Source organism: Triturus cristatus, chromosome 11 (assembly GCF_964204655.1).
Source record: "Triturus cristatus chromosome 11, aTriCri1.1, whole genome shotgun sequence".
Lineage (NCBI taxonomy): Eukaryota > Metazoa > Chordata > Amphibia > Caudata > Salamandridae > Triturus > Triturus cristatus.
The window spans coordinates 675543001-675570605 of record NC_140594.1 but is presented as its reverse complement, the minus strand read 5'-3'; the positions used below and the strand labels follow the sequence as shown (position 1 = coordinate 675570605).

Genomic DNA, 27605 nt, shown 5'->3' with positions numbered 1-27605 from the left:
TGTACATAGGTGTATATTCCCTGCCACCCAAATTCTTAATCAAGGGAAGCAGCCAATGCTTTCTGGCTGCCTTGTAGGCTGGGCAGAAAAAGATCACATGCAAATCATTTTCCTCTTTATCAACGCAAAGAGGACAGTATTTGGTGGAAGGGACTTGTAGCCAGGTGCTTGAAAAGGACCGAAAAGGCAATGTACTGTATCTCCATACTGTATCTCCACTGGAGAAATAACTTTCTGGTGAGTATAGGAAATATGGGATCGAAAGCCTTCTCAAATCTGTAGAGATCCTTAGTTTGCAGGAATATGGAAGAGAGGGACCCCTCTGTCTGGGTAGCTAAGGCCCTTGCCCTTTTGTGTTCGTGATACAGATTCGCCAGGGATCTCTTAGAGATTCCTGGTGCTACATTCGCTGGTTCGGTCCACAATTCAGGGAGCCCCAGATCGGTGCAAATTGACTGGATGTTTTTGACCCAGGGAATACTGAGCGCCTTGGGGTGCTTTAATAGTTCGGCCAATTCCGCCCTATAGTCGGCGAGATCATCGCTGCTCCATAGCCTGCGCCAGAAGGCAATGGGTCTTAGACTTATCTCGTCGGCAAGTGGCCGTAGCCCTAGATCAAGCCTCAGAGGAAGAAGTGGAGTGCTAGGGGGAAGTGCGGTTATTGGTCTTATAAACCTATTTTCCGTGGAAGACAGGTTCCGACATGGAATGTGGCCCCACAATTCAGCCCCGTACAAGATCGCCCCCCTAGCCTGGGCTTTATATATCTGAATTAAGGCCCCCAGTGGGCGGTAGGTCGAACCAATCATCATCCGGGATATACCCCCGGTAATTTGCACTAATTTAAGGTTAGCCCTGCTCTGATGGGTCCCCCAGATCATATTTTCGTTGAGCGTCACGCCGAGATATTCAAACGTGGCTACTCTTTCCAGCCGCACAGCTCCCAGTTGGGGATTCGGGCGCTGTTTGGGGCTCGGATTCAATACCATATATTTGGTTTTTGTGGCGTTGATTTCCAACCCTCTATCCTGGCAGAAGGCCACAAAGGCATCGAGTATCCTTTGGATGCCCATGGGTGTTTTAGATATTAACAATGTGTCGTCCGCGAACATTATTGCGGGCACACTGTTGCCATTTAATTTGGGGGCATCTGTGTAGTCGGTGGCGTTAAGATGGGCGATTTCCCCGTTGACAAAGAGGCAAAACAGGGTCGGCGCCAGCACACAGCCCTGTCTTACCCCTCTGCCAACGGGGAATCTGTCAGTCAGTTCCCCCGACCTCCCACACCTCACCTGGGCATAATTGTTATGATGCAACCTCTGCAAGGTCAATAAAATATCTGGTGGTACGCCCATCCCTGCCAAGATAATCCAAAGTTTTCCCCTGGGCACGAGGTCGAAGGCGGCCCGTAGGTCCACGAAAATCGTGTACAAACTACCGCCCTCGAACCTCACTGTCCTCCAATAGACCAGATTCAATCTAAAAACCTGGTCCACAGTCGATACCCCTTTCCTAAATCCTGCCTGATAGGGACTGAGGGCGCCCACCTCCTCTATCCAGTCCTGGAGCCTATTCAGGAGAACCCTGCCGAACAGCTTCTGCACTACGTCTATCAGACTAATCGGTCTGTAGTTGGCTGGGAGGAGGGGGGATCCCTTTTTGAAAATCGGGACCACCTCAGCCCCCAGCCAAGTACTAGGGATTTCCATCCCACCGAGGATACCGTTAAAAAGAGCAGCGAGGTAAGGCGCCCAGACGGTGGGCTCCTGCTTGAACAGGTCTCCCGGTAGCCCATCCAGTCCAGGCGCCTTCCCCGAAGCCAGGCCTGAAATAGCAGCAGTGACCTCACTCAGTGTTATTGGATCCGCCTGAGGGCCCAGCCTCTCCGGTTCGATTGGCGCAGGGAGTTCTCCAGACTCAGCGCTATATAGGGACTGGAAGTGGGCCTGCCACACTCCAGGAGCTATGTTAGGCTCCACTGCCGAGTGTAGACTCCCTGATCCCCCATTCACAATTCTCCAGAACAAGCGTTGATCTTGAATTGCTAGGGCCTTTGTAAGTTCTTCCCACCGATTTTCCTCCCATTCTATTTTGGCCTGAGCAAGAAGCTTCTTGTAAGCTTGCCTGCGTTGCTTAAGGCGTTCCCCTCCTGTGCCCTCCTTAATTGCTCCAAGGAGTTCTGTTTTGGCCCGTCTACAGGCTACATTATACCATTGTGTTTTACCTTGGCACCTCTCCCTTGGCTTTCGTATGTTACGAGTAAAGTGGGGTGCCGCAACTTTTATAAGTTCCTCATGGGCAACAAACAGTTTGCCCCTTATATCTATTTTATTTGCCACACTGTCAAGATCCCCAACAGTTTCCAGGATGGGAGTAATCTCTGCATAAAGCAGTGGGAGTTTATCCTTGCTTGTGACCATATGCTCCCACCTAATTCTTCTCCTACTGTTATCTATGAGGAGCGTGGGGCGATTCCCTTCCTCATAGGTCACTGGGGCCTGAGGTGCTGGATGAGCAAGGTCTAACTTGAGGGCATTGTGGTCACTGTCCAACCTGTCTATTACCCTGAAGTCCTGTATTGTTGACCATCTCGCCAATTGGACCAGGACATAGACCAAATGAGACTCTCTTCCCCGCCGATTGTAAGTATTTTTGCCTGGTATATCGGATTTAATTCGCCCATTACATGCTCTGAGTCCAAACCTTAACGTAAGGGCAGTGATTTGCAGTGCCAGTGGGGTCCAAGCTTTCGGAGATGGCACATCAACCCATGGTACTGCCCACCTAACTTCTTCTTCTGATAAGAACCCTTCCTGGAGGCCGGGGAGTGGCTCAAAGTGAGAGTTAAAGTCCCCACCCACCACATAATATGAATCAATCGACAGTTCAGATAAGAAGTTCGAGAGTTCATCAAAGGTCGATGATTCTTTTGCCATTCCCATCGGCCTGGAATAGATGTTGACCAGCAGGAGGTTAGCTTTGTTTGGCCATGTTAATAAGACCGCAAGGATGTCATCAGAGTTGAATGGGAGCCGTGTGGCCACACAGCCCAGGTACGCAGCAACCCACGTCGTAAGGCCCCCTGATGGGCGGCCTTTGCCTTCCCACCTTGCTGGGATGAAAAATGACGAATAGCCTTGATGTCCATAGTCCTCTCTGGCCCAGGTTTCCTGGAACATGCATATGTCACCAGTTTCTATGTACTTTGCCCAAGCCGGGTCTTCCAGTTTGTTAGCTAATCCCGCGATGTTCCAGGAAATTATCTTCAAATGTTCGGAGGTGGCAGATGCCATACCATGAGGGTTGGAGGAGGTGAGTCCATGCCCCCCTTCAAATGCGGGACCTATAGTAGGGGCAGCAGAAGATGCATGTGGCACCGGTGGTCTTGGCGCACCATTGCCCACAAGGAAAGGAACCGTAGTTATCCCCTCAGCAACAACTACCCCATCAGTGGCTTGATGAAAAGATTCAGTTCTGCCATGGTCTGAAGCAGCTGGATCATTCAGGGGGCCAGAAATTGAACCGGAGGACACAGCGGGGGAGCCCGAGACCCCTGGCACTGTCTTACAGACGGTAAGTCAGTCGACCCCATCCAAACCGTTCAGGCAGTTAAAGCGATTAAAATTGCAAAAAGGTGTTTCAGGCGGTTGGAAGTACGGGCGTTGTAGAAAGCCTTTGTGTTTACGTCTGTGTTCCACCCTTGTCCAGTCATCGTGTGTTGGGACCTGGTGCCTGGGAATCGGGGGGAAGAAAAAAGATACTGGGAGGGTCTGTATGGTGGAATCAAGGGATCGGTTCATTCCTCCACAAATGTGTCGTACCGTTCCCGGATCCTTAAAGGTTACCATAATACAGTCCCCCACTATGGTTTTCCTTGTCTTCCCTAGCCATGGAACCCTTCTCACCATGATGATTTCGTTATTAAAATGGGATGGCAAGGGTCGGTTCCAGTTAAGCCATTTGATTACCTTTTTCTTAAGGGATTGGTAGTCCTCATTTTCCCCTGATCTTAAGTGGGGGGCACCAGCTAAGACCACCATTAATCTATTAGCTTCAGGCGGGAGGTCTGGCCTTCGTGGTCTGGGAGTTGGGCAAATGGGCGTGGGTGGGGGGGCGTTAACCTGATCTTGATGTATTCCAGAGGACTCTATTTGAGAGCTATGGGAGGCTAAGTCCACGGGGTGGGTAGGTCTGTTGCTTTGATTATTGTGCCGTGCCTGGAGTTGGATGGCCATAAGGGGTTGCAGAGGGGGGGCAGGCGGTGGGTTTCTGGGGGGGGGCTTTATTGGCATTAGTTGCAGCTTCTGCTTTGGAAGGATCCCCAACAAAGGAATGGGTTCCCACTAGCTTTGTCTGCTTACTTACTAGAGTGTTCAAAGTGGTAAGAGAAGTTTCTAATAGGGTGAGCCTGATCTCGACTTTTTTTAAGCTGTCGGTAATGGGCTGCAAAAGGGAGCGGAGTAGGAATTCAATGCTCCCTTTGGCAGAGAGTGAGAGGTTTAAGTTTGAAGAAATTACCTCTGGTTCTTTAGTGGTGGCCGTTATACTGGGGTTTGGGGGCGTGGGCGGTGGAATGGTAGGCACTATCTCCGTAGGCTTCCCCGATAGAGCGGTGTTAGTGCGTTTCTTGCCAAAGTCAAGATGTGATATTTTGGATTTCCCCCGCCCCCCCACTGTTTTCCGAGCACGTTTACTGGGTGGGGGCCTATGTAACTCCGCCACTACATTTAATTTGGACTTGCTCTTATTAACCAATTGCGTAGGTGGGGTTTGAGTTACCAGGTTAATAGGGGTATGGGAGAACTCGAGAGGGGCTGGCTCTGTGTTTTTTCCAAGCGCTATCCCTGGAGTAGAAGGAATTTCCCTTAGTAAGACGGGGAAGTCCTCGAGTGTCGATTTAATCAGACTGCTGGGTGGAGTGCCTTCCTCTTGAGTGGTGGGATAAGGAATAATATCGGTCAAGGGCCTGGTTTTCATAGATTCAATGGAGCGCCTGCGCTCCACCCTACGCTTCTCAAGCGAGCTTTCCTTGTCCGCTTCTCCTTTAGTGGGTTTAAAGTAATCATCCAAAGTCCCAGAGCTGGAGGCGCCATCCCTTGAGGGGGTTTCCCGTGGTGGGGGCGAAGGCATTGCCTTAATTGTAACACAAAGGGGGATCAAGAGAGTGGGCCCAGCCCAGCCTCCTTCGGCCACTGACGGCCAAAGACGGTCCCGCCCTTGTCCCGGGCTTCTCCCGGGACTCTCCCGGGACGCTCCCGCGCGCTCCCGCGCAGCGGTGTTCGTGCTCTTACTTATGGCCTAGGATATAATTGGGTAATGGGTAAGGGCGTGGCGATGAGGGAGAGCGGCCCAGGTGTTGCGGGCGGAGCTGAGCTGTGACTCTTGGGAAACTGAGTCCAGCCCCTCCTGCTCGCAGCCCTCACAGCCCTTAGCCCTGGTCTGTCCCAACAACGGCAGCTCCCAAGTTCCAGGCGCCCCTTGGCGAAGCGGGACCCGCGGAGCGGGTTCCGCGAGGCGTGAGGTCAGAGGCAAAGGCAATGGCGATCCAAACGCCGTCCAGCAGGTCCACGTACTGCCCAGGTATGTGCGAGTGTTGTCCCACGTAGAGGGAGGAATCCGGCAGCTTTCACTGGTCAGCTGAGGGCGGGGCGATGAGGGAGAGCGGCCCAGGTGTTGCGGGCGGAGCTGAGCTGTGACTCTTGGGAAACTGAGTCCAGCCCCTCCTGCTCGCAGCCCTCACAGCCCTTAGCCCTGGTCTGTCCCAACAACGGCAGCTCCCAAGTTCCAGGCGCCCCTTGGCGAAGCGGGACCCGCGGAGCGGGTTCCGCGAGGCGTGAGGTCAGAGGCAAAGGCAATGGCGATCCAAACGCCGTCCAGCAGGTCCACGTACTGCCCAGGTATGTGCGAGTGTTGTCCCACGTAGAGGGAGGAATCCGGCAGCTTTCACTGGTCAGCTGAGGGCGGGGCAATGAGGGAGAGCGGCCCAGGTGTTGCGGGCGGAGCTGAGCTGTGACTCTTGGGAAACTGAGTCCAGCCCCTCCTGCTCGCAGCCCTCACAGCCCTTAGCCCTGGTCTGTCCCAACAACGGCAGCTCCCAAGTTCCAGGCGCCCCTTGGCGAAGCGGGACCCGCGGAGCGGGTTCCGCGAGGCGTGAGGTCAGAGGCAAAGGCAATGGCGATCCAAACGCCGTCCAGCAGGTCCACGTACTGCCCAGGTATGTGCGAGTGTGAATTAAATCTACTTTTCAGATATCCATGGCTTTTCTCAACCGACCATGGGCTTCACACTGGTTTCCACCACAAACTGGAAGTGAGATGAGAGCACAACAAATAGAAAAAAATGGGCTCTCTCTTTAAAAAAATGGCAAAACTGTGGTAAAATAATTGTTTTTTTTATAAAGCTTTGCATGTTCCTGAAAGCTGGGAAGACACTCATCTAGGGCACTTTTTTCCACTTTTCCCCATAAAACTCAAAACATAGCTATATTTTGCCTACTTTCTCCATTCTCTCCAGAGACTCCACAAACCCTGGGTACTTTTAGAATCCCGAGGAAATTGGAAAAAAGGACACAAAATCTGCGTGGATATCCCATGTGGAACAAAAAGTTAAGGAGCCCTAAGCGCGAACTACCTCAAGCAGCCAAAAAAGGGCTCAGCAATGACGTGCGGGAGGCCAAGGGGTTCATGTTTTCTGGTGGGCGAGTTTAAAGGGGGTAGGTGGCAATAGCCTTATTTCCTATATGCTGGCAGGTGATAATTGCTGTTATTTGGCCAGCCCTGCATGTAGTTATCCACCATTTTTCTCAGCACTAGGCCATAAATGCATGGCAGGCAATTAACACCAGCTAATGAACTCTGCAGAACGTCTTCCATACTAACACCCTGACCAGAGGACAATAATGTTTAAATAAAAGTTAACACTGCATAAAACCAAAAAGAGGTGGAGAAAGAATCCAATCAGCGGAGGCACCTCCGCTATGGCATAGGAGAGTCGCCCCACAGCTCTCTGAGCAGTTCAAAAAGGAATAATAAAATGATAACGCAATGTTATTATCATTTTCTTTTTCCGTACTGGCTCAGTTGGCTTACATTCTAGTTGCAGGGTGGGGCTGGCAGAGTAGGGGGCACTCTCTAAGTGTGCATGACGGTTTGGTCGGCCCTCTTGGGCTGGCCAAACCATCAAGCACACATAGCATTTCTCCACCCGGCTGTATTGTACAGCCGGGGGGAAAACATTCACAGGCTCTCGCTCCCTGTTTGATCGCTGAACCAGGGCTCGCAGACCAATCACGATGCTGCTGTCATGCTGGTGACAGCAGTGTTGTGATCAGCTAGGGGAGTCTGTGTGCTTGCGTTCTGCCGGGAGTCAGAAGAGAAGAGGACGGAGGAGAAGCAGTGGCAGTACCCACTATGAAATTTGCGTTATGCGGACGATATTTCGCATTAAGGTTGTTTCATGAAAATCTCAACATTACACATTTGAGCCATGGCATGTAATTTTACGGCAACAATTTGGTGTGAGTGAAAAGGATCAATGTGAATGACCAGAACTTGAGTGGCTGCTGTTTGCGGTGCTTGTGTCTATTTGCATGATTTTGTTTTTGCATGAAATGTACCCTACCTCAAATGGATGTTGAAATATAGTGCCAAATGCAGGTTCTGCATTTCAAATAATTACATCTAATTCTGGTTAAATTTTACAAAATTTCTCATAATTAGACATAAGCAAACTATGCGAAATTTGCACACCCCTAATAAACAAGCATGTAGGTAAGAAGGTAAAATGAAGGCCATTCAGCCTTTAATAATTTTAAGGTCAGTAAACTGAGCAGCATTACATTGCACAATCATGCCATTAGTTTATTAGTTAGTTAATATTAGTTGGTTACTATTGTTATAATTAGTAACCTGGATGTACGGGACATTAATGTTTTGGTGGCAGTCTATAATTCCCAATCAGGTCTACTACACACCATTGAACAATTGCACAGAATAATTTATGGATTCCACATGTTTCAGTTAATGGTAGAATTGACACCCAGAAACAGTGAAAAGATTTCTATTAACAAGGTAAAACAACATTTTGCCAGCTGGAGCACTCCCCATACTTTGAAGTGTAAATTTAAGTATTTTTCAGTAATTTGGCATCACCCCTGGATGGTGCCTTTAGGCTGCTGTTTTATACCTAATAGACACATCGGTGATATTCACACCTTAAGGGCCTCCGGCATATGAATTTGCATTGGTAATAATAGAAAATAATTATTTGCAACCATTCGAAATGTTTAAATCTCCGATTCACTCTTGGTCTACCGATACCACATATAGTTTGGGATTAGTAAATCTGAATAAGATCACAGGCAATTTTACCATCACCCACAAATGCTTTTGAAACAAGTTTATGGCAAAACTTGTTACGGTTCCTAAATTACAAAAGGGTAAAGACAACAAAGGTATTTCAGTTTGAAAAAACTGAGATTTACAAGAAAGTACAGTTACAATGCACCCATATATATTATTTTTAGCTTTATTATTGCAATAACGTGGGTTACTGGTTGAGGGGGTGACACCCTTCTCAAGCGGCACCTGCAATTTTTCTCAGGGTGAAGTTGCAGCAAACTCTAAATTATCCTGTGCTCAACCCTTGGGTAGCTTAGCACAGAGCAGTCCGACTGTTATACCTGATGCTCAGCCTGTGTTTCTGTGGAGTGGAATGTTGTTGTGAGAGCTGGTTGTGGAATGTTGGATGAGATAGAGTGTCAGTTGGAGGAAGGGCTGAGCAGCAGGGAGGCTGCTCCTGGTGGGGCTCTCTTATTGTAACATCCTATATTGAAATAAATCATTTAAAGAAACTACATGGATTGGACCTACTTCTTTACATAATATTTTGGCGACGATTTGAGAAGGAAGAACTTGTGTGTGCCACCTGATCGGACTTAAACTGCCAAGCTTGAAGTAACTGAATTGAAGCTGAAGCAATTGAAGTGGAATTTGAAGAATCTGGCACCCCTGAGCCCCACCAATGACCACGCCATCGGTCGCCCCAACACGTGAGTGCCAGTTTCTGTTGAACATTGCGCCTGCCAGTCCCTGCTGGACTTTCTTTCTCCCTGCTCCTGCTACCTAGGAAAAGGGTCCGGGGAACTGTAAAGACGTTCCGTTCCTGTAGATCTTTGGTGGGAGTCACTGCCAAGTATCCTCGAGACCCACAAGCTCCTGTCACTGATGTGTGGGAGAAGCCCTGCATTCCCGGTTTGCTGGTCTGTGGTGTCCCTCGTTTGTCCTTCATGAGGAGCAACTAATGAGCCTTTCTGACCCATTGCAAGAGCGGGGTTTTGTATAGTATGAAGGAGGAATTCCCTATCTACTAAAGTCCAGACCTTATTGTGCAAAATGTGTTGTCTTAGAGTTCTATTTTTGCCGCTTTCACTTATTTTTCTATGAACTAACTAAAGGCAACTGGGAACTGTTGCCCAACGTTTATTTGTAAAGTTTTTGCTCGCGCACCTACCATCTTTTGCTGCCGCGCGCTAGAGCAGAGAAGTCCCTGATTTATTTTCTTCTTCTGTGAGGTCCCCGTGACGCTCCTGGCTCTACATAGCTTTCTGGCTGCTGTCGCACGCTTTGCTGCCTTCTTGTGCCTTGAGCCACCCGGCTCAGCCTCACGAATGTGCTGCCATCTTCTACTTGGCACCTTTGAAGCTTCGGAGTTTGTTTTGCCAACCTGTCTGAATGATGGCTAGAGCTGCGGTGGAGGCATGCTGTGCCTGCCGTTGGTTGTCTTCGCTTAGAATGCCACATTCTCTGCATCATGGGAGCTGACCTGAAGAGGAATCTCTTTGTCATCAACATGCTGAAGAACTTTATAATGCCATTGTAGGTGTAAGGTACTGTGGACATCAGCACCCTCTTATTTGCGATAAGTTCGGCTGAGTTTTTCTTCAGAGACTGTACCGAGTGGCACTTTGGAACTCTAACGTTTTTTAAAAAAAATATTTTTTATTTTCTTCTCTTCCTTTTTGTATTGTTGTCCTGTTGCTGCTGGACTTTAACATACATGTGTGTTTCATTCTTCTGGTCGCATGATATGTTTTTTTTTTATTGTCGATGTACTACTGTGTGCCATCCATCATATTTCAAGGATGTGTTACTTTGCTCATAATGCTTTACTCTTCCTCTAAGGGGTTAATTTGTTACTTAAACCACTTACACAGCTGTGTTGTTGGCTGCTTACAGTGTGCTCTTGTTTGTCTTTCTTCCAGCCTTCCAGTCTTTCATTTTTCTTGTGTTCAAATGAATTATTTATTCCTCATTCATGTTTCTCTAAGGTTCTTGGAGTTTTGTCAGGTGTATGCTTATAAGTGGAGGGTGGTATTTTATTGTGTTGATGTGTTTCCCACTTTTATGTGGTTTTGGGTTAGTGATGATTTACCACCCATTGTGGTGCTGACTTTTGCAGAGTGAACATTTTTTTAATTATTCAGTGTGTTTCCCCTATTACGTTAGTTGTTCTTGAAGTGTGTTTTTTACCGGTGTTCCGTGTGGAGTGTATTTTCACAATCCAAATTTTGGTTTGGGTGGAGTTCCTTATTAGTGTTTTCATGTTACGTGTGGAGTATATTTTCCACACGTCACAACCCAAATTTTGGTTTGGGTAGAGTTTTTGCTTGATGTCTGGTCTCCTTGTGTTCCAGGATATGTTTTTGAGTGAAAGGCTTATTCAAGCTTGCTGTTGTTTTGGTGCGGTGTGTTACACCCTTACAGGTTTCGTGTGGAGCGTACTTTTCCACACATCACAACTCAAATTTTGGTTTGGGTGGAGTTTTTGCTATGTTTTTTTCAGGTTCCATGGGAGCGAAGTTTTTCTACACATCACACCCCATCTTTACTTGGGGGGGGGGGGGGGAAGTACTTATATTTTGAGTGAAGTGTGTAATCTTGCATAGTTCTGTGTACAAATTTTCCTACACGTCATACCCCATTTTCAGTTGGGGGGGGGAGTGCTAAAATTTTCAGTGAAGTGTTGTGATTGCTTAGATTCCGTGTAGAAGGTTTTCTACACATCATAACCTGTCTTTTGGTGGGGGAAGCATTGAACTTATTGCAAGTATGGTTTCCTGTCGCGCCTTTTAGTTGGGACCCTTCCTACCTCTTGTTTGCCTGGCCAGCCTGCTTGTTTGGTTTTTGGGATTTTGTTTGCGTTTTGGTGGTGTGGCAGTGTGTGTGAATGTGTGTGTGTGTTGCTTTGGCTTGGTTTTATGGGAGTGTGGATTTTGTGTTTGTATGGGAAAGGGAGAAGTGGTGAGTGTTAGAATTGCTGGATTCCGTGACCTGTTCAATTCTTCCAAATATTTATCTTTTGCTATTTTGTATACATGTATATCGCCATCCACATGTATTGCATGTTGCTCCTCTCTTGCATGTAATTATTATTGTCACCTTATGCATGCACCTATTTTATTGTGATTCTTTTGCTTTATTTTCATTTGTATTAAGAAAGGGAGATGTGTTATACCTGCTGCTCAGCCTGTGTATCTGTTGAGTGGAATGTTGGTGTGAGAGCTGGTTGTGGAATGTTGGATGAGAGAGAGTGTCAGTTGGAGGAAGGGCTGAGGAGCAGGGAGACTGCTCCTGGTGGGGCTCTCTTATTGTAACATCTTATCTTGGAATAAATCATTTAAAGAAATTACATGGAATGGACCTACTTCCTTACAACTCAGACTTATCTCAGAGGTAATGTGTAAAGTATTTGTGCAACGCTACAAACAGTAACAGTGAAAACACACCACAAAAGGAGCCCTCAACAGAGTTAATAAAATAGAGTAAAATGTAATAAATAATTTGAGACCAGAAAGACAAAAGTCCAATTTGTAGAACCGGAGATACTCAATTTTAAAAATGAAGTAAAAATAGAGCTAAAAAGTACAAAGTGCCAACTGTGGATATCTGGTTGCGCCGGGCTGGGACAAAATAACAAGTTCAGGCAGACCGTGATAGAGCACGGGACAGCTACAGGGACCCAGTTAGGCCGCTTAAACAAAGTACCTTGAATCCTGGTTTACGGCGCACTACTAAAGATGCGTCTTGCAGCTGAAGCTATGCATCGGTTCCAAGATGCGGCGAGGCTGCGATGCAAGGGCCAGCGTCATTATCGAAAATGTCATTGATGGGGCTTGCGGTGTGAAGTCTGGTGTCCAAGATGCGGCATGCAGTCAGAGCGATGCGTCAATTCTGAAGACCTGCGACGCTGTGATGCGGAGTCCGTTGTCATCGCCAAGGTTGCTATCGGGTTGAGAGGGTCTGCTCTGAGGATGCGTCCACCAGTTGGGGCGATGCGGCAGTTCTGAAGAGATGCGGCGCAGGTCTTTGTGACAGGTACAGTCCACTCAGCAGCAGTGATGCATTGGTTCTCCTCAGGTTTGTGCCATGCAGCAAAGGAAATGCATTGGTCCCCTTGGAACCACAGCGGCTGGTAAGCATCTTAGGCCAACTTTCAAAGATCCATGACTGGGGTGGTACCACCTGGTAGGTGTAGATGCAGGTTGTTGGAAGCCTTTTATGTCCCTGGAGCTTCAGGCCAGGAGGACAGACAACTAGCCCATGGAGTCACTCTGTGTGGATTAAGAGATGCAGGCCCAGTCCTTCTCACCCAGGCAAGAGGCCAGCAGGTCAACACAGCAGGACAACTGTCCAGCAGAGTGGCAGTCCATCCTTGCAGAGAATCCATCTCCTGTCAAACCCAAGAGGAGTCATCGTATTATTTTTGCAATTTACTGATTTCTTATCAGTCCTTTCTGCAGCTAAAGCTAAGAGGCAAATCACTTGGATGGGTCATAGATTGTTCCTGCCCCAAGATGTTTCCAACACTACTGCATCCAAGAGAAAGGAGTTTCTTAACCTTCGAGCTCCTCTGCATTCCTAGGGAGCCAGAACAAAACTACCACATTTGAAGATCCGGCTGAACACAAAAAGTTTATACAATCTCATAGTTTGGTTAATATGGCTACAGCTGGTCCTTCTTATGGTTGATCTTTTTTCCGTGCTAGGTCTTTTCAGCTGATTCAAGATGATTGTTTTGTTTTGCTATATTTAGCTTTTATAATATGTATTGTTTGGCAATATTCCTGTAGTTTGTACTATTTGATTCATGCTGTTGTTTCTTGTTCTCTGTGTAAATCTGTCTTATATATTTGCAATCTGCAGCTAGTCCTATGGAGTGTATATGGTCCTGGTGTGGAGTGGATCCTTCTCCTTTTGGGTGTGTCGTCGCCTTCTGTCGTCACCACCCTGTTTCCTTTCCATTTGTTAATTATTGAGGCATGTTCTATGTAGTCATCCTTTTTGGATATGTACTGTCTCTTCTTCTTGCTTTTACTTCTCCTTTTAATCTCCCGTTTTCACCTTCCCTGGTTTACCTCGTTCTTTACTAGATATTTCTCTTTCTGTCCTTCCCTTTCAGTACTTCCTTTTATTTTTTTGCTTCATCTGGTTTGTTCTCATATATTTTTACATTCTCAAGTAATGTATCTATCATTTGATATATAAAATTCTGGGTAATATCTTGAAATAGTAAAGGTTCTATTAATCCGATTAAATGACAGAGGATTTTATCCCAGTTGGGTAAATCCAATCCAGATTTAGTCCTTCTTCAAGAAACTGACCAAACTAAAGTGGAAGCTTTGAAGTTAAAATTAACCTGGGTGGGAAATATGTTTCTTTCTCCATCACTGTGCAAAAAGAATGGTGTAGTTATATTGTGCAAACAAATCAGCTAATTTTTCTTTGGTCTCACATGAATTGGATGATAAGGGCAGATGGATTATTGTTAGTTTTCTTATTGATAATATTCCACTTACTGTGCTAAATGTATATGCTCCCACATTCCAAGATCATACCTTTTGGCCTGTTATAGCTGGGAAATTTACACACTACCAGTATTCCTATTTTATCTTGGGTTGGGATTATAATCAAATTATGGATCCTTTTTTAGATAGGTGCTCTTCAGCCTAATTTATGTCCCATAGAATGTATAAACAATTTGTTTCCGTAAGCAATAGAAATGCCCTAGTGGATTCCTGGAGGCTCTCTAATCCTACGTCACAAGACTACATTTATTAATCACCCTCTCATGGCACCCATTCATGATTGGATCACCTTTTTCTTTCCAAGTCACTTTCTCAACATATTATATTATCTTATATCTCTCCTATCATAATTTCTGATCATGCTATGGTTGTTACTGACTTGAATGTGGTTCCTCCCAGTCCCCCCAACAATAGATGGAGGTTTAATAATTCTCTTTTCAAAGATGCTCAATTTTCTAGTTCTTTTACTTCTGAATTGTTTTCTTTTAATGATGATACTTCTATTTCTCCTTCCTTACTATGAGATGCTTTTAACCCCTTGTGTGCCCATGACGAGCTGGACTCGTCATGGGCCGCGGTTGCGCTGTGCCCATGACAGGTCCAGCCCGTCATGAACCCCGCCCGCTAATGCAACGCCCGGCACAGGGCGGGGAAAGGGCGTGGCACACAAGGGGTTAAAGCATCAGCAACAGACTTCATTTTGCATTATGTATCATGGGCAGAATGGTACTAAACAGAATGCGAGACTGGATCGATGATAATAAGATAAAACCCCATTACAAGCAGGATTTCGCTCCAACGTGAGCACAATAGACCAGGTCTTTCGGTTTGTTTTGATTTATTGGTGTGTCGTTGTGTTGGCTGCTGGCACCATTTATGCAGCCTTTGGGGACTTAAAATCCGCCTTTGATCTGGTTTCGTGGAGTAAACTTTGGAGATTATGCAAAGATTTGGGCATGCTGGCAGAAATGTTATTTGCTGTACAGCAATTACATACAGGAAATTTTGCACAAGTACGCTGGAGCACCCAGGGCAACAAAACTGGTCCATTCCCAGTACTGAAAGGAGTGCATCAAGGGTGCGGTCTGGCGCCGACCCTATTTTCATTGTTTATCAATGGTGTTGTAGATTATTTTTCTGCATTTTCAACTGATGCACCATCCCTTGCAGGTTTCAAAATCCCTATACTTATGTTTGCAGACGACACCCTGATTATTTCTAAAACCCAGAGTGGTCTGCAGATGGCCTTACTAAGATTCGAAGAGTTCTGTAAAGATCGAGGGTTGGTGATCAATGCAGACAAAACTAAGTTTATGGTCCTGCATAAGCATAGAGTAATTAAGGGCAGGGTGCTTCTCAATGGAGAACTGCTGGAGCAGACTGATGTTTTTAATTATCTGGGGATCACGCTGGGGAATAGACTTAATTGGAACTACCAGAAAAACACCCTGGCCTTAAAGCATAGTCAATTAGCTGGTGCTTTGTTGAAGGAATTTAAGACCTCTCATACTCAACCCATGCATCCCCTACTTAAGATATATAACACCAAAGTATTAGCCGCGGTCACATATGGGGCGGAATTATGGGGTTTTAGTGATATAATGCCATTAGTCTTAGCACAGAACAAATTTGTGTGAAGTGTTATTGGGCTGCCATGGAGCACACCTTTAAAACCAATCTTTCGCGACCTGGGTTGTGGTAGACTGGAAGAGGTTGCTAAGTTTCATCCAATAGCGTACTGGCGGAGACTATGGATAACCACTGAGCTGTCGCATTATGCAGCTGCTTTCAAATATGTACGGGCCCTAGATACCTCATGTAAGATCAAGTGGCTGCAAACCTTGAAAACTACACTGGTCAGTATGGGTATGCAACACCTGTGGGATGAGCCAGAGACCCATCAATTTCCCACCAAAAGAGAGATGAAAAGACTATATTGGTCTATGGTGATAAATATTAACATCACTACCTCAGAGTCCACATCATTGATGGGCAAATATTTAGAGATTAAGCCCCACCCACAATATGAGCAGTATTGGGATGTCATCAGCAAACCCAGGGATAGACGTTCATATTTTCAATTCCGGGTAGGCACACTACCCCTAAATGTATTCACACGTAAGTGGTACAGTGATAATGATAGTTTGTGTAAGATGTGTCTGGAACATAACGAAAATTATTCACACATTCTATTTGTCTGTCCGGCATTTCAGGCTCCACGCAACAACTGGTTGCACCCACTATGCAAATACTTGGGCGTGAGGAGCAGTGCCATTACGATGAGATTATTGCATTCTGACACTGGTGCCCAGTGTGTAGTAGCTGTTGCAAAAAAATTTTTTTTAAGTTGGGCATGGTCAATACGGTAAAGAAAAATGGCAGAAACCGGTTTGAATACCCCAGTTTACCTAAATTAGAGTTTGTAAAGAAAAAAAAAGAAACCAAAAGGAAAAAATTAGGTATCAATGGTTACATGGGTATTGCACCAGAAAAGTGGTTGTTACCATGATATTAGGTGGCATTCCCGGTTATACTGCAGCAACATCTTCCTTATTGTGATAAACATTATAGCCTTTCTTTAGTGTATCTACTAGTACTACTAGTACTAGTACTTCACAAAGTTACGGGCCCCAAAAAAGTACTTCCCTTGCTTCAAAATGCCAATTGCATAATTGACTCATTTATGTCCTTTTAACATAATTATGAACTTCAGATCAATTGGTTATATTAATCGCAATTCTTAATGTATGGATTTTAATGTATGGATTTTTTTTAACATGATTGATATCTTTTTTATAAGCGCACATTGTATTTAGATATTAGCATTTTATGGAAGGTTAATTGCTTTTTTTACTGTACATTGTCTTTTATGATCTTAATTGATCCAAATAAAGATTTACTGACTGACTGGCATTATGTATCCAAAACTAAAAAGAGACGTGCTAAGGAAAATCTTGCTTCGCTTTCTTTTATCAAATCTTTAGAAAAGCAATACTTGCTTTCTAAACTTCCTGCTGATCTTCATAATTTACTTCAAGCAAAACTAGAATTCAACTCTATTTCTACTAAGGAGATACATTCTATTCTTCTTAGGAAAAATGTGTGTTATTATGGTGGGAAAAATAAAGAAGGTAAATTAGTGGCAAATTATTTAAAAATTAGAAGGGAGAGACGAGTCATTGATTCGGTGAAAACCACGCAAGGTAGCTCAGTTACTCACCATAAGGACATTCTGGAGGAATTTGTTAAATTGTATAAATCACACTATACCGCAGAATCTCTAGCTCAACCTTCTACCATACTGTCTATTTAAATCAAATTTCTCATTCCGTTCACTCAGATTTGGATTTGCACTCTTTAGAAAACGATCTCAATCTAAATGAAGTTTCTCAAGCATTACGAGTATTAAAATTGGGGAAAACACAGGATCCGGATGGTTTTACAGTGGAATTTTATCTTCACTTTTCCAATATTCGAATTACATATTTATTCCGCTTATTTAACCATTTTGTTAATTCCTCTTCTACGTCTGGGACCTTTCAGGAAGCTATAATATGTCTCATTCACAAGGATGGTAAAGATCTCCATGACTGTAAAAATTATAGGCCTATTTCTTTATTAAATATTGATTATAAGATTTTTGCTAAGCTCCTAGCTATTCGATTAGAGTCCCTCCTCTCGTATCTTATAGGGAAGGAGCAATCAGGTTTTATCAAGGGTAGGCTCCTATCTGATAATTCTTGTTTACCGTTGAATGTTCTTAGTGAAGCACCTCTCTTTAAATCCTCACTGGCAGCTATAACAATAGATGTAGAGAAAGCATTTGATAGAATCAGGTGGGACTTTATGCTCCGTTCATTAGGTTGGCATGGCTTTGGGCCTAAATGTATAGCTTATATTTCTCTTTTGTATCATGCCCCTAAGGTAGCAGTATTGGTAAATGGTAAAGTCTCTACCTATTTTCCTCTCTATAGAGGGGTGTGGCAATGATGTCCGCTTTCCACCATATTATTTGTTTTGGCACTTGAACCTTTTCTTTCCCAGATTCGTCTCAATCGTCTATCTCGGGCTTTAGTTATGGTGATTCTCATTTAAAGTTGGCTGCATATGCGGATGATATCTTTTTGTTTATTTTGTCTCCAGAAAAATCCATACCTTTTCTTATGCAGGTATTGTCTTTCTTTTCTGAGGTATCTGGATATAAAATTAATAAAAGTAAGATGTAAATTCTTCCTCTTACTAAATATACTTTTATTCATTCTTATTGTGTTACTGGTTTTCAATGGTGGTCTTCTGCTCAAATTAAATATCTAGGTATTTAGGTCACTAACTATCTCGGCAACTATACAAGTTAATTTCAAAGACCTAACGACAAAGGTAGAAAATATGTTGTCCTCTTGTAATCCGTTATTTCTATCGTGGTGGGGACGCCTAGATGCGATTAAAATGAGGATTTCTCCTATTCTGTTATATCTTCTTTCTATGTTACCAATTCACATCCCTAAATCCATTTTTAAAAGACTTAATTCATTACTTCTAAACTTTTTTATGGTGCAATAAGAAATCGCGAATAGCCCTTACTGTTTTACAACGACCAACAATGGCTGGTAGAGTTCATTTTCCAGACTTTTATACATATCATAGAGCTTTTGTGATATGGGCAGCTGCCCTTTGGATGTCAGACTTGAGTTCATCTTTTTCTCCATTATGGTTAGATCTTGAAAAAGCTTTTCTTATGCCCTTTACTTTTAAGGAGGTTTTGTATTTTTCTTCCGTGACGTCAATTCTCAAATCCGTGGTTTTAAAACAAACAATTTCAGGGATCAAGTCCAGATTTCTTCCAACTAATATATCTCCTCCCGTATTCCTTAAAATGCTGCTATGGCGCAATTCTTTAATTCAAATTAATAATCGGCCTGTTTTTGGCGTAATTGGAAGAATAGGGTCTTATGTGGGCTTATCAGCTCTTTCATTAGGATGTGCATATTTCTTTTGCTCAATTCTGTGCTTCTTATTCTTGTTCTAAATCCTTTTATTCTTGTTTTATAGTATTGGTGAATGTGATTTTTGATAAGTATTTTTCTCTTCATTCTTCTTCTAGTGTAACTCCTCTCTCCTCTGGATTTACTGAGTTCCTTAAAAGAAGTCCTAGAGCATCAGCTATCTATAAATATCTCTTGCTACCGGACCCTGCTCAAACCAAATCCAAGATTGAACTTTTATGGGAGAGGGATTTGGAAATAATCTGGGGCGTTGCTTTCTGGGTTAAACTATGGACATGTATTTATAAAATCTCTAGATCAGCTAGTACTACTCAATCTCTCTGTTGTATCTATTATAGACTCTACTTTACTCCTGTACAGTGCTCTAGGTTCTCCTCAAAGGTTTCTGATAAGTGTTGGTCTTGGGACTTTCCTCGTGCAGACTTATACATATGTTATTCCAATGCCCTAAGACACTTTTCTGTTGACGTAGGGTCAGGTCTCAAATTAGACGTATTTTTAATATACAACACTCTTTTAATATTCTTTATTTAGGTTTGGGTACATTAACTCAGTACCTTATTCCATTGTTTCCTAATGACAAGTTGTTAGATATTTTACTGGCTATTGCATTTCATCAAATCACTTTTAATTGGAAATCTTCAGCTAAATTATTATACAAAGTGTGGTGGGATTCTGTATGTTCTCATCATAAGTTGGATACTATGTACATGATGCAATGTCTACCCTCTAACAATGTTCAAAGGTTGTGGTTACCGCTTACTGTATTTCTTAATCAGGTTGGTGGTATTTTCTCACATACTGTTTCTATATTATCAGAATATTTTCATCCCCCTAATTAGTTTTTACTCTTTGTCTTTTTGCATTTGAATGTAATTATTTATACTAAGCATATTGTGTTGTATTGTTCACTTATATTGAGATATTGATGAGGACGTGTATATTGTAATATATTTATGTACAACATGATCTCTAGGGATTACTAATTGGGAAGGGTGGATGACCCTTCTTCCCTTGAGCACCTTTTACATTCAGATTTATTTTAGACTGGAATTGGGTAAGCGCCATCACCAACCAGGGATCTTTCATCCATTGTTTTTGAGACGTGTATTATATTTATATTTAGGAATTCTGCATATTCTCCCCCCCCCCTCCTTTTTCATCCTTTCTTCTTCCCTTCCCCAAAAATGTATAAAGACTTTAATAATTTAGATATGGTATTTATTGCGGTCTATTATATTTTTTCCTTTTCATGTATTGATACATTTTATAGTACTAAATAAAGTCTTTTGAACACAAAAAAACTCCACACAGGCTCTGCAGTGGCAGGCTTGAGACGAGTTTAAAGGGCTACTTAAGACGGTGGCACAATAAGTGCTGCAGACCCACTAGTATCATTTAATTTGCATGCCCTGGTACATGTAGTACCACTTTTCTTGAGGACTTATAAGTAAATTAAATATGCCAATTGGGAATAAGCAAACATAACCGTGTTTAGAGGAGCGAGCACAAGCACTTCAACACTGGTTAGCAGTGGTGAAGTTCACAGAGTCCTAAGGACAGCAAAAACAAGCCCAGCTCAAAAATGGCAGAGGAAGGCAAAATGTTGGGGGGAATACCACCCCAAGGATAACAGGTCTAACAATTATATTTACATTTCTAGCATGATATGATGGATGGGACATCCAAACCCTAAATATTTTAAAGCTAATGAAATCATTATTATTACCTGGAGTGTCAGCCCAGCCTGGATGCATCACAGAGAAATGAATATTAGTTTTCATTTTAGCCCATTGCTCGGTCATGACAACTTGCTGCCTCTATTAAAATAAAAGAAAAAGAGAAAGTTACTGAGTGTACGATAAAGGCAAATAATACTCTGAGATTGATTGACATCAAAAATATAGTTGCAATGAAAAATACTAATTTACCTTAGTGGTTCATTTTTTTTAATGCAATGATAAGTTCATGCTGAAGAACAACATAGGAACTTTTACTTGCACCCCTTTCTACTCTTCGAACAAAGAGGGGCTTCTAGTGACTTCCCCCTAAGTCAACAAAGAAGGTAACGATAGCAGAGTTGTGAACATGCGCTAAGACCACCTTTATGTATAACCCGAGGCCACACTTACCGTCAGGGTGCATGAGTTTATGAAGTCACCACAACAGTGTTGGATGACTCACCTATACCTCCTCAACATAATCTGAAAACAAAAAAACAAGAAAGTTCATGACTGCCATTGTATGCAGTGTCCCGTATGACTTGTTCAGCTTGAAAAGTCTCTCAGCCTTTGGGACAAGGTTGAGTTTGGCCGCAGGTAGATCAAGCCTTGTTGCATCTATTGTTGCAGCTGAGTAACGTTTTCCTGGTCTCTAGTGGGGGTCACAGTTTTGTTCGAAGCAGCCAGCACTTCAGGAGATAGTCATAATTGGGTTGACCAGTCGCCTCCCCCCACTCTGGGAGAATCACACTTCATATCCCCTGAATGGCTTCATGGAATGCCTATATCTTTCCAAACCTTGAACCAGGACACATTACGAATTGTTTCATTCCAGTGCCTTATCATAATCATGGTGCCTTTCACTTCAATCACTTCTCAAGGAGTCACTCTTAAACAATAATTTGATCTTGCTCCATAGGTGCTAATTTTGCACCACCAAGTCATCACTAATTTGTATGTCTCAGAGTTTTGCCTCCCTCACCTAATGGCTGTATCATTGTTCCTTTTTCAAAGATGGTGGCTCATGGGGTAGTGTTGTGTGGGTCTTCAGGTGGGCGATGCTGGGATGTGGTACATAAGCATCCACCAAAATAACAGGGTCACAGGAGATTTTTGACTCCTGTAAAGTGTTTCAATATATTTGAAGAAAGTGATGAATGGCCCACTCAATGTTATCGTCTTGCTCGATGTATGTTTTCAGTACTTTGTTTAGTGTCTGGTAAACTTTTCAAATTTCCCTTTGGCTTTGGGTTAGCAGGGTAAGATCTTCTTGTGTTTGAATCCTAGAGAACCAAGGAGCTCTTTAAATTAAGGTTATTGAAAAGAGGTCCGTTGTCAGTGTTTGTATTGGCGAGGAGCATAAATGTAACACAGACTTTCTAATTTCAGGTTACATGTTCAAAGCGGTTGACCATGCACTTTTGATGGTTTTGAATTTGGGCATGCATCAATGAGAGCCAGCAGGTGTTTCCCACGTTTATAAAACACAGAAGACAACACGAATCTCCTTCTAGAGTACTGTGCATTCCTTTTCTGTGACAACTGTCCTTGCCTCAAACCAGACATTTCTTCTCAATCCGGCTTTGATTTTGGACATCCCTTGGTGGCCCTGATGTATGTAGTGATCTGACAGAGAAAACTGGATAACGCTCTTCCCCCTACGTAGCATAATTTCTACACTGGTTTAGCTGACTTTGTTGCAGACTCACCACAGGGCCTGGAATAATTATCTACTAGTGCTTCACTTGTGTTGTGAGCCCGTAAGGCACATCTTCCATGAGTTCAACAGAGCAGCATTATTTGCCCGCTGGGAACAGACATCTGTCTCTCATTTTAGTTATTCTAGCACAATGATTTGGGGCAAGCTGATTGGACAATACATTTTTGTAATGATAAGCGCTTGTGAGTTCTGAGGTGATAAGCGGGATGTTGAGACAAGTAGTTGGAATTTTTCAGCAGGAGAGTGCACTCCTTGATTCTAGGTGCCAGATGTGGAGCAGATTTTGATAATGTTGGTAGCAGGAGCTTGAGTATCATGGCCCCTTCTCAAGCGATGCACATTCAGGTACAGATGGAAATGGGTGTAACCTCATTTGATTGCCAGTGTCTCTATCTAAATTTAACAGTATCTCCATACTGTCTCGGACAAAGCCTTGCTGGCAAATGTGTCTGGTCCCCATTCGCCACTGGACTGTTCCTGAATGAAAACTGTGCTCAACCCTATGGGGCAGGAGCCCACTAAATGTTCTGCCTTACAAGAAATGTTGAAGTATTTGATGGTCATGTCACTCAGAAAGGATTATTTGACTACTTCAAATGTTAGTTGTGTTTTATCCCATTTCCAGTTAGCTTTAGTACTGCAGTAGTTTGCTATCCCTGAGAATTTGCTTGCCTCTGTGTTGGTCTGCAGGTTTGCAGCCATGTTTATGTTAACAGCTTTATGCAGATCAATGATTGTTCTTGCCTGAAAGAGCACATATCCATACAACTAGATTTCTCTTTGTCGAAATTTAATTTGTTTTCCAGTGTAAGTGGAGGCTGAACACTGAGACTCTCTTCACAGATGTCCTTCGGCACTGATGGAGCTCCGTAATGCTACTTTGAAGATTACAATGTCATTGCTGACATTCAAGATATCTTCTAGTCTAGACAATGTTTCACTGATCATATTCTGAAATATCTCAGCAGCTGACAATATGTTAAAGTTCACTACTTTGGATGGTGGCAGCAACTGTTTTGAGAACACTGTTTTGTAACAGCTTCTCCGGTCAATTTGTAGTTGGTCGTAGACTGCTTTGAGGTCTAACTTTGAGAACCATCTCACTCTGTTCAGACCCTTCATTAGATCATTGTACATTGGCATCAGATGTCTCCCGCTCTTTTTAGTTTTGTTTGAGAATCTTATATGTATGACCAGTCTGGTTGCTTTAATTTTGTCATCACCACTATAGACGACACCTGTGTTATGGGACCAGGCACTTTCTTTTTGACCCTAAGATCTTTAAGTGTTTGGAATTCTGCTTCTATGAGTGGCCGTAGGTGGAAGGGGATACACCAGTGCCTCAATGCAGTCAGTTTGCTTTGCCATTGTGAGAGAATTATTTTGTGGTGACATTCCATGGTATCTGCAACTCGGTATTTGAAAGGTGTTCTCCTTGTTTTGTTTCCATAGATTCCAACTTGCTAAGCCATTGTTCTTCATGCTCTTCTTGAGCACCAGCTTTGAGAATGTGGATTCCAACTGCTAGGCGCATGCATCTGAAAGTTCAAGTGATTTTGCCAAAGTCACACAGCATCTAAAGTCCTTCCAGATTGTTTGAGAATGAGTTAGTGCATCAGTTCAGATTGACAATTTTGAATCAGTTGTGCCGACACCTCTTTTGTCAGGATCATCCTCGCTGCAAAGAAGATGTTGATGGATTTTCCATATTCCAGTCGCAGGTAAAATACTCATGAAAGCAGCTACAACTCAATCGTAGACATGCCTGCCTGTGATGTGGAGATGCTGAAACAGCTTAAAAATGTCCTTCCTGTCAAACTGTATATGTAGACACATTTCAAATGTGTTGTCTGTCTCTTTTAGGGCCTTAAAATAATTATTGAGGCATGCAACCCATACATTCAAACTAGATGTGGCAGTGGTTGGTGCAGCCAATTTGCTGAAAGGCGGAGTGAGATGGTGGTGCTGTCGACAGATGTACTGGAAGGTTCTGGTGTGCTTTGTCTTCTGGATATGGTGGTGGTGGGCAGGTGGTGGTACATCCTCTTGGGGTCTGGACCTCATTTTGTTTACTTGTCCTCAAAGTAACAGCTTAAGTGTCTATCCAATGATGAAACTGGACAAAACATGTGGGCACCCAGTTGATAGCACTCAGGTGAGTCGCAGGCAGTCTTGGTGTCAATTAGAGACAGCCGTACCAGCACCAACGTCTCTGCGAGCAAAACTGTGTGTGCAATGCATATAAGACTGGGCATATGGGCCCTTAAATATGCATGCAGTAAGTAATGTCCCCACTAGAGAATGGTTATGCACTGTCAGGATGCACACACAAGTTCGAAGTCCACAGCCAGCTATATTGGAATTAACTTACATGTTCACGCACTGCAGCACAGGTCCCGATGGAAGATCCGAGCAGTGGCCCAGATGAGGAGTCTGGCAATGATGCGCCCTCTTTAGCTTAGTCAGGCACAGTGGGTCTGCTTACCCGGGTCCAGGATTTTTAGATGTTGGATGGCAGGGAATGGCCTACTCCCAAGTGGTGGTGTAGTCACAGGGTTGGCCTTGCTGTCCTGGTCGCCAGTGTTTCGATCACTGCCAAACCACCAAAGAGGGACACGGAGTCAGCATTGAGGCTAACTCCTGCTCAGAGTACGTGCGCATAGGTCACCTTTATTTATAACCTAACGCCGCACTCAACATCAGGGTGCATGCTTCAGTGAGGTCACCAAATTGTTTTCAGGTGGCACGCTACAGGGCTGTACCATTGTAAAGGAAAACTAATGTTATCAATCAATTTCTTTCTTTACCTACTTTAGAAGTTTCCAGGCTCCAAATGAACGCAACCAATAATACATTTTTGGCCTCCACACAAGTACAATGATGTGGGAAGAGTTAATTAATCACCCTTGAAGTTAATAATACTTGGATGGTCTCAATAAATCCACAAGTACTAAATTACATGGGACATAAGTTGCATTTGACAAATACACTGAGGAATTACCAAAGAAATCAGTAATTCTGGCCAGGACTCCCCCCAGTAATTCTTCATTCATCCCACAATTTCAACTTGAGATTTCAGGGTTTGAGTGAAACAGAATAGAATAGGTCTGTGGGGTTTCTGCTGCCCTTGTTACTTCTGAGGTGGTTGGTAAATCCGCTACGGGCCACATCAGGAATTCCGGTGCACTCATCACAAGGTCATTTTATAGGAGAACACAAGTCTAATAATTTTCATGGAAATTATGAAAAGTTAATACTTTGGCATCAGTTTGTAGGTTAGGGTAAAGGTTGCCTCGGGAAAGCCACAAGCTATTACATTAAATCACGTATTATCAACAAATGACCTAAAATACAAAGAACATGTTTGCAACTCACTAGGGCATGCTTCACACCTAGATTATATGTACAGCTGGAAAGATGTACCATAAACATGTGGAAAACTATTGTGGAGCATCAAAAACCACTGGAATTTACACGAGCTAAATAAAGCAAAGTAATCAACTTAACTATTCTATTCTATGTAGCACTTGTAGAGTACATAGCTACCCGTGGGCATCCCAGCGCTAGTAGTGCGACCTAATTATCCAGAGAATTCCAGAGGGGGCTACTGTCATATAGCCAGGTCTTTAAGAGTTTACAGAATTGTAGATCCATGTTGGTTGTCCGCAAAGTGTAGGGGAGGGAGTTCCAAAGTTTAGCCACATTTTTTGCAGTGGACTGCCCTCCGCTTCTCACCCTTCTAAAGGTAGGAACCACAGCCCAACTGGCGTTGGTGGATCGTCAGGGTCTGCTTGGGTTAGAGGGGGAGATCAAGTTTGTTCTGAGCTTGGATTTGTGATTGTCACGCTACATTCGGATTAATCAGGATTCAGGAGGGCTTACAACGGCTGACCAGGCCTTGAAGCACTTTAAGCGAGTATTACAACACTGCGCTGGGTCAAATGTTAGTAGGTAAGTTCAAAAACGCGGAAGGGAAAGACGGAAGTGGAGGGTTATTAGTGTTTCTGCGCAAATCCTTGGCATGCGATTGTCATACTTCATTCCGATTAAAGGGAAACCAGAAGGTTAATGAGGTTTACTTTCCTGTCCACTAGTTTGTCAAACGTTTTAAGACCAGTGGTAATAGTATGTCAGCAATGGTTTCCAAAATAAAGAATAATGCTTATCAGAGATTAACCTCACAACACATACATAATTAATGCAATCTTTAGCTAGCGAATGACCATTCCAAGCAAAAGGAAATAGAGTAAAGGATATTTATTAAGAAAGCAATATGAAGACAGTGTGTTAAAAGACCAGCCATGTATAGCAGATTTCTAATTCAAGCAAACCATAGCTATGCTGCAAGTAAAGGAACATAGGAAAGTGAGTGATGGACACCAACTCTCGAGCAGTTGACCACAGAAGGTTTATTGTATAATAATACAATCATAAGTAATATGAATACAGAGCCCAGGAGACATGACCCGTTCCCAACCGCACCTCTGGCTGACTCTGTCAAGGTTCCCTCTCAGAATCCACGTCATCATTATGTCACCAGCCTATGACATCACCTGCCCCATCCAAAGCTAACACCATACCTACACTCACACATATACAACTATACCACAGAAGGGTTATGTTCAAAGAATGCAAAATAAATGACGGCACAAGAGCTTAATTTGTAGAATGTATGGTGTTAAAGGATTAAATAATCCCCTACCGACATTTGAATGCCAAAATTCAATAAACGCTTCAAGATGGCAAGTGACTTATAGCGATCACAACACTGAAACGTCAAGAACTGTACAGGCACATGCATCAAGGTAATATTTTGCGAGCCCTTAATTGCGATTATTAAGGAATCACACCTAAGGACTTGCAAAAGCCTATGCATGTAGGAATCGCTATAAAAATAGCAATTCCTACACATTCCTTATTTGCGAGCCACAAATTGCGATTCGCAAATAAGGAATGGCTTCCAACGCCCAATGGGAACAGTCCAGCCCAAACTGCCAGGCCAGGGCGTCCCTGGACTGGAAACAAGCATCCTAGGACTGGTTTCGGGCTTTCAGCCCTCATCAGCCAGGATAGCTTGACTCCAGTGGCATGGAGAGCACGGGACCCACATCTGGGCATACCTATCCCACTCGGGGTGACAAATGCAAAAAGAGCAATTGATGGACGGAATGCAAAACAATGTCATACATTCACCACAGTACAGAGATCTGGGCCTAAATCCACTGTTTTCTTGCTCACTGTGCCATTCCAGTTTGGACCCAGCCATATGCAAATCAGTCTTGACCCTGCACCCAATA

The 27605-nt window shown here is 43.6% G+C and overlaps 1 protein-coding gene across 2 annotated transcripts in view; it reads right to left on the bottom strand.

Annotated features, from left to right (window-relative positions):
- The window catches only part of LOC146785310 (dehydrogenase/reductase SDR family member 12-like), a 242409-nt gene that overhangs the window by 25904 nt on the left and 188900 nt on the right, over positions 1 to 27605 (bottom strand). For both annotated transcript variants that reach the window (XM_085636416.1, XM_085636417.1), the window contains exon 8: positions 20597 to 20687. In XM_085636416.1, coding sequence (XP_085492542.1) covers positions 20597 to 20687 — 91 coding nt within the window. The remainder of the gene's footprint in view (positions 1 to 20596; positions 20688 to 27605) is intronic.